The sequence below is a fragment of the Lycium ferocissimum genome, chromosome 12, assembly GCF_029784015.1.
Source record: "Lycium ferocissimum isolate CSIRO_LF1 chromosome 12, AGI_CSIRO_Lferr_CH_V1, whole genome shotgun sequence".
NCBI classification, from domain to species: Eukaryota; Viridiplantae; Streptophyta; class Magnoliopsida; order Solanales; family Solanaceae; genus Lycium; species Lycium ferocissimum.
In genome coordinates this window covers 43,908,894-43,923,750 of record NC_081353.1, presented here as the reverse complement: position 1 = coordinate 43,923,750, position 14,857 = coordinate 43,908,894, and the positions used below count along the sequence as shown (strand labels likewise).

Here is a 14,857-nt window from a genome sequence, read left to right as displayed (position 1 = left end):
TTTTGGATTCATATATTTTAGGTTTATTTTTTTATCTCATAAAACGATGCCTCACACAACTAATGTCAGTTATGTGAGGCATATATTAAAATTTTTCTTAAAGTTGTTACTTCTTCCGTCCCATTTTAAACGTATTACTTTACTTTTTTGTCGGTTACAAAAAAAAAAAATATTTTTCTATATTTAGTAAATTTTGACAAGATTTAAATATCTATACTTATTTTTTATTTAAAATTATAAGATTTAAAAAATTTCATTTATTTTTTAAATTTATGTCTAATCAAACTAAACACTTAAATTGGGATGGAGAGAGAGGATATATTTTTTATTTTTTCACAAGTCCTATATTAGTCTCTCCACCCTTATCTTTGACTGTACTCTACTTCCTCTCTCTATATATAACACATAGATATACTTTTCTTTCAATCTTCAAGAAACCTCAAAAAAAATTTCTCAAAATATTTGATATTTCTGTGTTTCTAATTATAATCAACTTGGGTTTCATTTCTCCAGTTTTCTTTCTCTGTAAGTCCCTAATTTATGATTTTACCCCTTCTTCTCAATAATGTACTGTTGATTTTTTTTTTTTAATTAAATTCTTTTAGTCCATTTGCTATGTCTTAATTTTGATTACATGGGGTTTATGTTTTGTTGTTGGGTATTTGAATTCTTGATTTATTAATTTTTTCTTGCATTTTCTATGGTATTTTGCACTAAGATCTATGGAAACTACTACAAATTGATATAGTAGTCAATTTTTTTTTTTAAAATTAAATTCTTTTAGTCCATTTTGCTATATCTTAATTTTGATTACATGGGGTTTATGTTTTTGTTGTTGGTTTTTGAATTCTTGATTTATTAATTTTTTCTTGCATTTTCTATGGTATTTTTCACTAAGATCTATGGAAACTACTACAAATTGCTATACTGCTTTAGAGAAAAATAATAGAGATTAACAGCTAATTATGTGAAACAACTTTTAGATGCAATTTCTTGAACTTAGTAAATCCTGTAGTTTTAAGGCTATTTTCCTTTGTTCTCAGAGAATCATACTATAATGTTTTTTTAGTGTATTGGGTTTTTGTAATTACTTTGATGGTTGAGCTTGTGTCCCTTTTTAAGATTTTGTCAAAAAGAATTATTTTTTTGGTTCAAACTGATGTTTCCAAGATCCAATTTTTACACTACTTTAATACATGTTTGATATGTTTTAAAAGGCATTTTTGGCCCGTCGGCTTAAATTAATTACGGGCGCCACCCAAAATATATAAAACTTATACACTGATTATGTGTATTATGTGTGTATTTTGTGTATACAGTCTGTATATTTATTTTTAATATACAAAACCTTTGGCTATTGAGCGGTCCAAAAATGTAATTATCCCGTTTTTAAATATATTACTCCCTCCGTCCTACAAAGAATGTTTTAGTTTGACTTGACACTGAGTTTAAGCAATAAAGGAAGACTTTTGAAATGTGGTCCAAAATAAGCCTCGGATAAGTTAAATTCTTTCTAAGTATATAAATGTGCCAATTTTTTTTGTGACAAACTAATAAGGAAAGTAGGACAAAAAAAAGATTGATTAGGTACAAAGATTAAAGGAGCAAAAAGCAAAAAAAATAAATAAAATTATTTGTCCTAATTAGTAATAATTCACCCCACCCCTTAATTATCTCAATAGCTGGGCATGTTATTGATTAGATTCCTAGACCTTTTACTTTTCCATAAACATGCTTTCATATGATGTTACTTGGCTTTTAAACTGATGTTTTATATGGTATTATTTACAGGAACTTAAAGTTGTTGGAGCACAAAAACAAAAGTGAGGGACAGCATGTTGTGTTGCACTCTATTTGTTGATGTATATAGGAAAGTTATCTCCTTGAACTTGTACTGTCATGTAATTCTGTAGAATACCACCAAAAAAAAAAAAAGCTTATTCTTGAAATCTCGATTAGTTTTTCACATCCGAAAATCGTATTTTTGTTAGTAATCTTCCATGGGATCCACACATTTCATTGTCATACCATGCTACGTTCTTAGTATTAGCTAAGAATTTCGTCCTCTTCAGCGCTATCGTCGTTCTTGGTAAATTGGGGATATTCTCATTCACTGTTGCTTTCTAGATAGAGTTTATTTGAGAGACTTGGTGGGAGTTGTTTGAAATCACTGGTCTTTTTGATTGTGGTGTTGTACTTGTTTTGAGTGAGGGAAGGGTTGGAACAAGTAGTTATGGTGTGTCAAGCAGCTGGCCAGACAAGATTTCGGGCATTAAAACACGAAAATGGAATTGCGGGGTGTGCCACCATAATCGTTAGAGTTATAGCGTGCTTTCAACCTCTTCAAGATTGCCAGGTTAGTGTTCACCGTTTTTGTAATTTTGATGTTGTGATTTTGTTGTGGAAGGAAGCTAAATTTTTTTCATGTTTATTTCAGGCTGAATATTTCCGACAGTTGCTGAAACCTGTCACGTAGTTTTATTATCTTTCTTTGTTATTGCATCCTAGTTAAGCTGGAATTTTTGGATTTTCTGTTGTTTCTCAAGTCTTCAAGAAGTAATCAGCAATTTGTATTACCTCAGTTGTTTAAAGCTGGTAAGTTTTGCAATACTTCTGTTCTTGGATATCTTTATTGGTTTGAAGATGAAGTTTTTGCATATGGATCATTTGGTTTATTGGATCTTTTTTGGTTTGGTTAGGTGATTGTTGAGATTGAATGGAAAGAGACATTTTATCTTGGTTCCATCACCAGTATCCAGATCTGAAATCAGCCCATTCGAACTTTTCTAGTCGTGGACTAAATATCGGGCAGCAGAATTCTGTTCCTATTTACATGACTCCATACTCGAACGAGGTTCCAGTTAAAGGGGATTATTCTCCCTCTTTATTTTCTGGGCTGCTAGAGTCAAAGGCAATCCAACCAACTGAACCTCACAATTTGTTCCACTGTTTACCACAGTTTCATCAGGGTTTTGCTCCAGTTTTGAGCACTATAGTGAAAGAGAAGATTGCTACTCAATCAGTTGACAATGCAGGCCTGGGATCCGCGCAGAAAAGATTTCTTGTCTTTGATCAATCTGGTGATCAAACAACTTGTACTCCTGTACAATGCCTGCCCTCTTGGCTTCCGAACCCCGCTGCACCTTGTAATGTGATTAATAAAGCCCCACAGATTAAAGGGAATAGAATTTGTTCATCTGGGCATTACCTCAGTGGTGAATATTTTGAAGAAAACCATAGAGAAGATGTGGAAAGTGAATTGCACGAGGATACTGAAGAACTGAATGCTCTACTCTACTCAGATGATGATGATAGTTATTCCGAGGATGGTGAAGTAGTAAGCACAGGTCACTCGCCTAGTACTATGACAGTTCATGATTATTCCGAAGAAGGTGAAGAAGTAGCTAGTTCGGAATGGCCAAGCAAAAGGCGTAAACGATTAGATGGTGGCATTGATATGCCATCACTCGTGGATACCGCAACCTCTGCAAAACCCTTTACTTGTTCTGACTTAGAGGATGATGCAGAATCCAGTTGTGGCAACAGTGATCAAGTTTTGGAGTCTGTTTCTCTGTCTGGGAAAAAGAGGCCAAGAAAAGATCAAATTCTTGAGACAATAAGCATTTTGCAGAGAATAATCCCTGGAGGGAAAGGAAAAGACTCGATGGATGTCATTGACGAAGCAATCTGTTACTTGAGATCACTGAAGGTGAAAGCTAAGTCCTTAGGACTTGATACTGTTTGAGCTTCAGTATGCTTCTGCTGATAACAGTCTAGTACTAGCAGTGTTGGTGCTTGTGGCTTAATAAGTTTTTGTGAATAAATAAACAGAAAGCTCAGATGTGGTGTTGTAAAGAGGACTTCGCTGAGGTCTACTGAAGCAGTTGCTGTGCTTTTGAGATCTTTAGTCATGTCTATTCATACCTTTACTTATAAGGGGCCTGTTATGGTTCTGAAGGGGGAGGTTAAATCTGAGTTCATGTCTCGATGCCAAAGAGAAAAGTTATTCATCTTTTCAGGAAAGCATTTGCACACTTCTTAGCTGTACGTGTTAATGAGCAGATGACATGCCTCAGTAGGATCATGTAGAAGTGGTAGTACTTGCTGGGAATTTCGTGGCAGCAATTGTATCTTTCTTTTAGCTGTGTATTTAGGTATTTGTTGCTTGCTTGGTTGATCATGAATCTGGATCAACCAATGTTGTAAAAGGATGGAGGATCTCGTGTGCAAAAGCTGTTATTGCCACATAACTAGTTTAGAATTGCTCCACCAAGTGATCTTGGTGTGAAGTTTGTTATCCAAAATATTGCTACTAGTTTCATTGGATGTATGTATTGTTTATTTTAAATGACCAGTGTAAACCGTTTTTGTTGTTGATTATGTATTTATGCGTCTTTTTTCCTAGCATGAGCACATTTTACCTATCTGCTACAGATAGTGATGTTTTTTATTGAATTTTGTATTCTTGATAAGCTGTCCTATTGCTGTCCTTTTTTCTCCTCATGGTTTTGCCGTTAGCAATACTAAGTTGAGCCACAAATGTGCTTCTAGTAATATGAAGATGTTCTGTTTTGATTGCAAAAAGATATGATATGAGCATCCTTGTTTTATGTACTCAAGAGTAGTCAAATAATTGGCCATTCTAGGAGCTCAATGGGTGTACAGGCAGTTTTGTACAAATGTCCAAAAAACTAGAATAAGAGAAACTTTGAAAAATAATTACTAGCATGTAACATTAGATAAGCATAGATAACCACAGGAATTGAACCATGACTGGTATTGGAATCTGTTGACATGTCTCATTCTTGTCTTAGCTGTGTATGTTGCAGATGGCTTGTTTTATTTGTAGGACCTGAAAATGTGGCCGAGTGCATATTTGGTGCCCAATTTGGGTCCCTAACAATCACTTTCTTGCTCCTTTTCAATGATCTTGTCATGTTACTTGCTATTGCCATTTCCCTTTTTTTAATCTGAATTCCATTGGTTATTGTGTTTCTTTTGTTGTTGCATCAAGTGTTTGCTGCTCTGCTTGGGTGAAACATGAAAACTGTTTTTGTATATAAACCAATCTTGTTAAAAAGGCTGGAGAATCTCATTTGCAAATTAACTGCTGGTGTTACATGTTCTTGTTAATGATTTCATCCAGCTTGTGATCATGGGGTGATGTTTGTTATTTAAAACATTATTAGTTGCACCTAACGGAGTGAAAATTATGAAAAATCGGGTTCAAATCTCCAGCAGAGACAAAAAGAATCGTTAACTAATTCCTTTTCATTTGTTTAGGCCTTGGCGGGTAGATTTATGTGGTACTTGTGTTGGTGCAAGGTAGCAGGAATTTGTATAATACACTTATTTCTTTTGTTTTCTAGCCGGTGTTCGGTAGCTGCGTTGGAGCTCTGACTAATTTGAACTCGAGTCGCGTTAGGCTCATTAATAAGGAAAATGAATTTGTATAATACACTTATTTCTTTTGTTTTCTAGCCGGTGTTCGGTAGCCGCATTGGAGCTCTGACTAATTTGAATTCGAGTCGCGTTAGGCTCATTAATAAGGAAAATGCTCTCTATCAGGATTTTTTCATTTTCAATATTCAAATTTGATACTTCTGGTAAAGGATAAAAGGAATATTAATCATCATGCTGCAACCTTTGGTGGTTGAACACTAAATGTTATGAACAAGTGGACCTGGACAACTTTGTTATCAGATAACAAAGAAAGACATTATTAGTTTCATTTCATGTTATATTGTTTCTTTGCTGTGTTTGGTGTTGGTGGTTGTCTTTATCCTTGTGTTTATACGTAGCATGCGTGCTTTTTGGCTAAGTGCATAGAGACAGTGATGTGTTTTATTGATTTGATGTGTTCGTTCTCTTTCTTAATACTTCAATACTGAAAGGGGACCGCATTTTATACATTATTTGGGTGATGATATTCAACATTTTCGACTGAAAGCGATGTCATATGGTTTGCGGACAAAATTATGTAACGATTTTAAAGCATAATACATGGTTTAATAAGAGAAAATTACAGCCAAATACCATCGACCATCTAGTTTACAAAATATGTACACAGTGTATAGATAGTGTATATTTTATATTAATATACATATACGATACGTACCTATACATGTAATATACACATACTATACCTACCTACACACGATATATACAACCGAAGTATATACTTTGGCCATATTGGTAAATTAAACTAGTTGGCCGAAGGGTATATTTACGTAAGTTTCTCATTTAAAAATCACTAAATTATTTAGTGCATATACTTTTTGTTGACGGATAATTGGTTCTCTGCATAATAAATACGATATGAGGTGCATAATATAACATATCGAGTTTTATGCTAAAATTATTTTCCTAATCATGATAAACCAAAACAAACATATATTAATAACTAAATAAATAATAAAGGAAATTTGTCTTGAATTTTGTAATCCTGATTAGGTGTCAGTTTTTTTTTTTTTTTTTTTTTTTTTTTAAAAAAAGTAAGGAACGCGGTTCTCGTGATTTAATAGTTAATAGTAATGGTCAAGTAACCTATAAGAAGTGACAAATATGCTCAAAAAAACTATTTATTTGATGTGTTCTGTTATGATTTTAAAAAAGTGATTATTTGAGCATTCTCAGTTTGTCTATTCATAGTAGTTAAACTGGCAATTCAACAAGCTAACTGGGCACTTATGGTGCATGGTGCAAACGTCAAACCAGAAATAGAAAATTTTGGGAAAATAGTTGGGATTTCTAACTATTTCCTTCTCCTAGTTCCTCTCATTTTTCTTGTTTTTTTTTATTGTATTTTCCAAAGCTCTCATTTTATGTCAATATCAACTCATACGTGGATTGATAGACATTACATAATTAAGATTGTCACATGACTTTCATTTTTTTTAGAGGAGGCAAGGGTTTATAACGAGTTTCACTAAGACTGGCACCTTTAGTATACACACCATTAGAGAGAAAAAAATCTTAATTTTCATAAAATTTTGATGTGGGACTATTTTAGTTATTTGAGTAGTTCTTGAACTTAATTCAAAGGACAATTGTTGCAATTCATGACTTTTTGACGTGAGATTATTAGAGAGGAGCATGGTCTGATTTTGGTTCGATTTAGAGTGAAACTAAACCAAGCTATAATAAAAATACTATTTGAAGAAAATATCAAATTAATTAAACTGTTCAAATTTGAGAATCAGAACGAAACAAAATCATTCTGATGCAGCTTTGGTTGTGATTTATGATTTGGTTCGTTTCAAAATTACAATTTAAGGTGGGAAGTAGGTGACAAAAATTCCTGTTTGGCCCTTTATTTTTCCCCAGAAGTACTTATTTTTTATAAGTGCTTATCTATCTATCTATCTATCTATCTATCTATCTGCATTATTATAAAAGCATGAATATAAATGTTGGTTGACCAAAATATCCTTCAACTATTGAACAACTTTTATACCCTTTAAGTCTAATTCAACCATATTTCTATTGGTTATTTTGGTAAATAGAAAAAATGTCATAGTTAAAAATAGAGTTTAAAATAAATACTACTTCGAAATTTCGACTCCAAATCTAATTAATTAGAAAGTCTTTACTATACGGTTGAAGGAGATATATGCAATCAAGGGTCGTTTGGTAGGAGGGATAGGATGGGATTGGATTATTAGTCCCATGGGATTGAAATTATCCCATGTTTGGTTGGTGGGATAACTCCTTTGTTATCCCACCCAATCCCGTCTATATGAGATAACTTATCGCTCCTATCAAACGACCCCTGTCAGTAGCCTTATTTGCCTAGGAGTACTTTTGTGATTGAACATTGATGCGTCCATGTTAAAATTTTACTTTTGACATAGAAAACGATTAAGTAAAATTAAACCATATTTTGATAGGTTTAGGTATTTCTATATTACCTTATACGCTTTGGTGTTGAAAGATAGAATATGAACTCAAGTAAATTATTAATTTCAAGACAACAATTATAATGAATGTTGGATAAAGGTATAATCTTGAAGATTTTATCCAATAATTAGAATTTTGAATTTCTAAAAGTGAGTTGTTTGGCCAAGCTTTTGGGAGAAAATAAGTACTTTTGGGGAGTAGAGAAGCAGTTTTTCAGAAAAAAAAAAACAAATAACTTTTGCCCAAAAGTAATTTTTTGAAAAGCACTTTTGAGAAGAATACACATAGACGCACTTTTTAACAGCTTGGCCAAACACTAATTGTTACTCAAAAGTAAGTTTTTAAATTAATTGGCCAAACATAAACTGTTTTTCCCAAAAGGTACTTATTTCAAAAGCACTTCTAAATCTAAAGAAAAAAAAAAAAAACTTTCGAAATAAGTTGATTTTAGAAGTTTGACTAAACAGGTTATAACTATCGAATCCTTCCAACTTCCAAATTTATCGAATCCTTTCAAAAAAAACATTGAATACTTACTTCAATGTTTGGTTCAATTTGGGCTACCTACATAAGCCCAACTAACTTATCAGTCAAACAATAGATTCTTTTGGTTAGTTGGTCTGGTTTTGTCTCTTTCTATAAAAGGAAAGAGTGTAGTAAACCTGTCAACCGGTACCGATCTCGGCTTGAGCAGGTTGAACCGTGACACCGAACCGGTCCAATGGTTTAAGCCGAACCGAATCCGGTTATCGATTCTTGTTTTGACCGGCCGAGTACGATTTTGTATTTGAAATCGGTGGACCGGTTAACTAGCCCGGCTGGTCGTCCAATCAGTTAACCAACAATTTTTTTTTTGGGCCATATGTAGCTATTGCCCAACGGATCATTTTGCAAAAATGGCCGTTGGCAACGGCCTAAAACAGCTATTTTGGCCCCCCACTACCCCCAACCCCCAAACTTTCATTTTTAACACTTTAACACCTCTCCCACTCCTATACAAATCCCTCTCTATTTTATTTTCATCCACATCAATTTTCTCTCCTCAATTTTTCTCAATTATTAGCTATTTTGCAACAACTAGCCACTTTAAAATTACAAGTTCTCTCAATTATACACTATAAAGTATAAAAGTTTCCTTCAAGTTTTAATTTTATATTTTGCAATTATACAAACAAAGTGTTAGTGGAGTTGGTGGATTTGCAATTCTAGCCGCCTTCAATTCAATGCTTGTATTGTCGGAATTTATTCGAGCATTTTGGTACCTTCGTTCCAACTCTATCTTTAATTTTCGCAATTTAATTTGTTGCAATTTAATTTCTTACGATTTTTTTCTTGCGATTTATTTGCTTGCGATTTAATTTCTTGCTATTTAATTATGAAGAGACGGAGCTTCTTTAGTGGTGGTAGTAGTAGTAGTGGTAGGGGAGGGGAAATATGGATGAAACATTTGTGGGTGAAACACCTAATATAGGTTATGTCATTAATGAAAATAATACTATTTTAGATAGCGAAGTAATGGAACACTGATTTGGCCCAATCTTTCATCAAGTTGATGATGATGAAACACAATCACCGGAACATCCGATAGGAGATACACAAGCACAACAATCACAAACACAATCAAAACCCGCTCGTAGGCCAACCTCTAAAGTTTGGAACTATATGACTAAAGATAGGGAGAAAGAAATAACCACAAGTAATATATGAAAAAAACATTTGTGTTTAGGTAGAGGAACAATAAGGATGGGGAAGCGGGTTCACTATCGAGTCATTTAGCGGCAAAACATAGTGACGTTTGGGGATGACAAACGGGTGCCGGGGGTATTCAAAAAACAATAGACCCACATACCGGAAAAACTTTTAGTTACAAGAAGAAAGACCGTGTAGATATAGCTAAAATGGTAGCATATGATGCTTTATCATTTTCCTTTCATTCGGGGCCGGGTTTTGTTACTTATATTCAACGTAGTTATAATCCGATGTTTGAGGGTATTCCTAGAAGTACTTGTAGAGCGGATATTATTGATTTATATAAAAAGTATAGATTTTATTTGCATCATGTACTTAATTCTTGAAATTGTAATGCTTCCCTTATCGCCGATCTTGGTCTTAGTGTTAATAAGTTAGATTGTTTGGCTATTACAAGTCAGAATTATATCTTTTATATATGATGAAGGGAAGGGTCGTCACGACGGTAAATTTTTAGCGAATGGAATAACAACTAATATGAACTTTTTTAACATTTACAAAAAAACACTTTATATTTCTTTAGATAATGCTTTTAACAAAACAAAGGCGGTGGGCCTTATAAAAAATGAATTAAACCCTCCACTAGAAAACATTTTCCATGTGAGATGTAGTTATCACATTTTTAACTTGATTGTTAAAGATGGTCTTAAGTTATTTGATGATCCTATTCACAAGGTTGGAAGTGCGGTTGCTTTTCTTTTTTTGTAATGCCAATAAGGATAAAATGAGAGATTTTAAGAGTCAATGTATGAGTGTAGGTCTTATACCTAGAAAAATTCAAGTTGAAGTTGATGCTAGGTGGAACTACACTTATATTATGTTTCAACAAACATATGGATATAGGGTTCCCATACAAAATACTGACAACAATCACAATGAGGAGATTAGTGAGTGGTTAAGTAATTCCGATTGGAAAAATGTTGTGGAATGTATTACACTTTTAGAAATTTTTTATAATGCTACTCTTGTTTTTTCTAGACAATTCTATCCCGCAGTTACCGGAATTTTAGCATACTTAGCCGAAATAACTAGAATTTTATATGAGTATAAGGAAAAACCGGGTTATCAAGCGGCTATTCATAGTATGAGGGAAAAATTTAAGTAAGTATTATTTTCCCATCCCAACTTTATTTATATTGCATTCTATTCTAAATCCTTGTCTTAAAACTTATTATACCGTTGAGTTGGTTAGACAAATTTATGGTTATTTAGATATTACTACCGAGGAACCATTTATATATGAGGCTGAGAAAGCGGTAGATGTTGGGCTTAATTTTTTTTTTTTTTTTACACATTATTCTAAGTTGGAAGAAAATGCTACACCCTTTGCTCCACGCCCTATTACTTCTACTTCTCAAACTAAAAAGCGTGGCATGTCTAGTTTAGAAATTTGGAGAAATATTTCTACTACTCCTTCTAGTAGTAGTGCAAACTTTGATGAACTTCACTTTTATTTGACGCAGCCGATGGTGGAAATGAGCGACGAAGTGGACATCTTAGCATGGTGGAAGATATACAAGGCGAAATATCCGGTACTTGCAAGAACGGCTCCGAATATCCTTAATGCTCAAATATCAATCGTGGCCTCGGAAAGTGCATTTAGCCAAGGAAGACAACAAATTGGAGACCATAGACACTCCTTATCCGGATTTAGCTTGCAAGTACCAGTTTGCATTCGCGATTAGATTAGATCAGAGCGGCGCAACCAAAGTCTAGCGGCTATGGAAGGCGAAGAGCACGAGATTGAAGTTTTAATAGCAAGTGAAGAAGACCAAATTGAAGACATGGAAGATATCTCAATGGATGAATATAATATGGCGGACATTAGCCAAATGATTGAAACAAGGTGATTTTATTCTTGTACTACTTTGTTGCAACTCATGTATTATTTGCAAGTTAAAAAATGTTACAACTTGCAAATACATGTTATCTATTAATGAGTAAAATATATGGCTCATTGAGCTTTCTTGTATTTACTTGTGTTCATATTTTTACAAGTATTAAAGTCAATATTACTTATATTAAGTTAGGAATATACCTACAATATACTTAGAATATACTTATAATATACATTTACTTAAATTATAAAATAGAAAGTTATAACTTTATATATTTATAAATACACAATCTTGAATTTTATAATACTCATGAATTATTAGTAAATACAAAATTTAAGTTATAATACATATAACTTAAACGTATATACCTACAATATACTTAGAATATACTTATAATATACATATACTTAAGTTATAAAATAGAAAGTTACCTACTTAGAAAAAAACGATCTTAAACTTTGTAATACTCATAAGTTGTTAGTAAATACATAAACTTAAGTTTTTTATATATATATATATATATATCCGGTCGATTCCACTTTTAGTATTTTCAACCGGTTAACTGGCCTCGGTTAACCGACAACCGGTAGTCATGGCTGATTTTTTAACCGGCAATTGGCCGGTTGGGCCAACCGGTGCCGGGATCGGGCCGGGTTACCCGGTTGACAGGTTTGGAGTGTAGTTCTTCTATGGATTGAATTGCTACCTAAACAATTGGGTGAAAAGGGGATCTTAGGGTGCCATTATTTAAATTTTAGCCTCATTAAACAAAACTGATCAGAAAAATCAATCACTAGATTCTACCCAGGATTTCTTGTTAATTATTGGGCAAGAGTACTTGCCTTAATGGCAAAGTTATGTTGACCGTCAGAAATTGGTCACAAACCTCGAATCGTCAGGATTATTGTCGCAAGACTTGCCTTAACAACAAGTTATTGTGATCTACTGGCCATAAATATTTTTGACAATCACTATGACTTGTTGTATAGAAATTTCAACACGTTTTGTTTCAAAACTGTTTCAAATCAACTATAAATGACTCTAAATTTGATATCTAACTCTCTAATAAGAAGTTTATACAATTTTATGCGGGATATTTCAACATATTGTGTGCTAAATAAGATCAGTAATTTTGAAAAAATAAGGCGAATAACTATAAACGATTTAGAGCCCATTTGGATTAGCTGAAAAAAAGTGACTTTTAAGCGTAAGTGCTTAAAGTACTTTTGAACTGCTGAAAATTATTTTATAAATAAGCAGTTACGTGTTTGGATAAAAGTGCTTAAAAGGTTTTTAGAAGTATGGGTAGCATTGGAATAAATAGAAAATATTTTGGATAAAAGTGCTCAAAAATGACTTTTAAGCCCAAAAAAAATAAGTTAGGGTTGAGCAACTTCTTGGTTTTAGCTTATTTTAAACACTTTTTAATTTAATTTAAGTTATTTTCTATTTTATCAGACACCTAAATAAGTTAAAAATGGCAGCTTATAAGCCCATCCAAACGGGCTGTTAATTAATAGTGTAAGACGTTAGTTACTCATCAATGTATATAAAGTTAAATTCTTCACTAATATTTTTCTGTTTCTACAGCAGACATTCCTCTTCTGACCGGCACCACCAGGTCAACAGCCCAACATACACGCCAGGACACATTGTTTGTATAAATAAATAAATATAATATTGCACATACACACACATGTATATGAATCATATATAGGCACCCTAGTTGTAAACCAAACAAAAGCATCCATATGAAGAGACATGAAATACTCCGAGTGCTGCATGTGTGGAGACTATGGTTATTCTTCTGAACTTTTCAGATGCACAATTTGCCAATTTAGATCTCAACACAGGTAGGTACCCACAAGAAAAAAGAAAAGAAAAAACTGAAAAAAATAATCTAAACTGATCATTGTATGCAATTTGATTTATTTTCTCGGTTCAACTTTTTCTTGAAATATTATGATTAAAAAGTTTCTTCTTTGTTTTTGTGTAGATATTGCAGCAACTTGTATCCAAAGGCTGAATCTTATCAAATTTGCAATTGGTGCCTAAGTACAACTAAGGAGAAAATTCAGAAGTCGTCAATTTCTTCATCATCAAGTAGAAATACAAGTGAAGATGATCCAAAGTTACAAGAAATACAAAAGAGGGGGATCACAAAAAGAGTAATTAGAAATAGGGTGATCAGAAAATATAAACGCTTGGATGAGGTCTGTAGCTAGCTAATGAAAATAGTTGATAATATCAACTTAATATATTCACTGATTTTTTTTTTCTTCCCTCTCTTTCTCTCTCCTCCTTGACGGTTTGGTGGTTCCAAAATTTAAAGACAAATAAATGTAAATAGAAAACTGGGTTTCTATATGTGTAAGTGTTTGATATTGAGAATGGGGGAAAAGCTAGAGGGGCAGAAGGAGTTCGAATGAACCTATTTTGCCAAAAAATCTGACTGTATATGCAATTTTTTTTTTTTTAAGCAATAAACTGTGAATATTAAAATTATTACAAACTAAGCATCTATAATTCTAAGCCACCTTCCAGGAAGGGTTCTCAAAAGCAACTAGACCTCAAGAGGAAAGACACGCCAACCCAACAAATGATCAACTAAGTACAAATCCTATGTATCAAACCTAATGATCAACTAAGTATAAATCTATATATAATATAAAGTTAGGCATAAACAAGGTGATGTAACACCTCTTTATGGCCGGCATTCACGTTTATCCTTTTTTTTAATTTTTTTTTTTTTGTTGACATTTTTCTCTTCTTTTCTCTGTTTTAGGCTTTGCCTAATAAAAGTTCAAATGGCCATTAAAGTCTTATAATGTAAAGAGCAGTTTTTTTTTTTTTTTTTTTTAACAGACCCACGTAGCAACAGGTTATAGCACTTCAATACAATTTGCATTGAGATTTTTCTCCTTTTATTTGCTTTGCAATTTTCATTTTTGTAACTGCTCAAATCCATAACTCCAATGCTTTTAATATTCATAACTTCCAAATATTTAATTTAAAAGTTTAAGGTACCCTATGGCGATCACCTATTTTTGCCTATACAAATTCATACTTACTGTTCATGAGAACCCCTACCCAGTGTTATCCTTTTCGTTTCATATTTAATTTGAAGCAGGAATTTCGTTAAATTCACTGCTGTGCAGTACCACATTCGTGTGTTAGTTTGGCCGGAGGAAGAAGGCTCTTGAATGTTAGATCGGTTCGCAGGAGGAGATGCTGACAAGAGCTCGAAAAATTATGCAATGATTATGTATTTTTTTTTTCCTTCTATTTTCTTATGATTAAGGTTCTGGGCCAGGAAGATGTGTGTGTTGTATTTTTTTTCTTCGCTATTTATTTTTTGTGCGTTCTCCTTA

General features: G+C 33.1%; 1 protein-coding gene across 1 annotated transcript; it reads left to right on the top strand.

The window, feature by feature from the left end:
* The first annotated feature begins 370 nt into the window (after window positions 1-370).
* LOC132041158 (transcription factor bHLH143-like) lies at window positions 371-3,878 on the top strand. Its single transcript, XM_059431976.1, has 4 exons — window positions 371-525; window positions 1,792-2,356; window positions 2,438-2,595; window positions 2,700-3,878. Exon 4 carries the CDS (start codon window positions 2,717-2,719, stop codon window positions 3,743-3,745), a length of 1,029 nt encoding a protein of 342 aa, XP_059287959.1. The 5' UTR covers window positions 371-525; window positions 1,792-2,356; window positions 2,438-2,595; window positions 2,700-2,716; the 3' UTR covers window positions 3,746-3,878.
* Window positions 3,879-14,857: the final 10,979 nt, after the last annotated feature.

Bases quoted from the DNA above. Each gene is read 5' to 3' on its own strand.
- LOC132041158 (XM_059431976.1), top strand. From the start codon at position 2,717: ATGGAAAGAGACATTTTATCTTGGTTCCATCACCAGTATCCAGATCTG.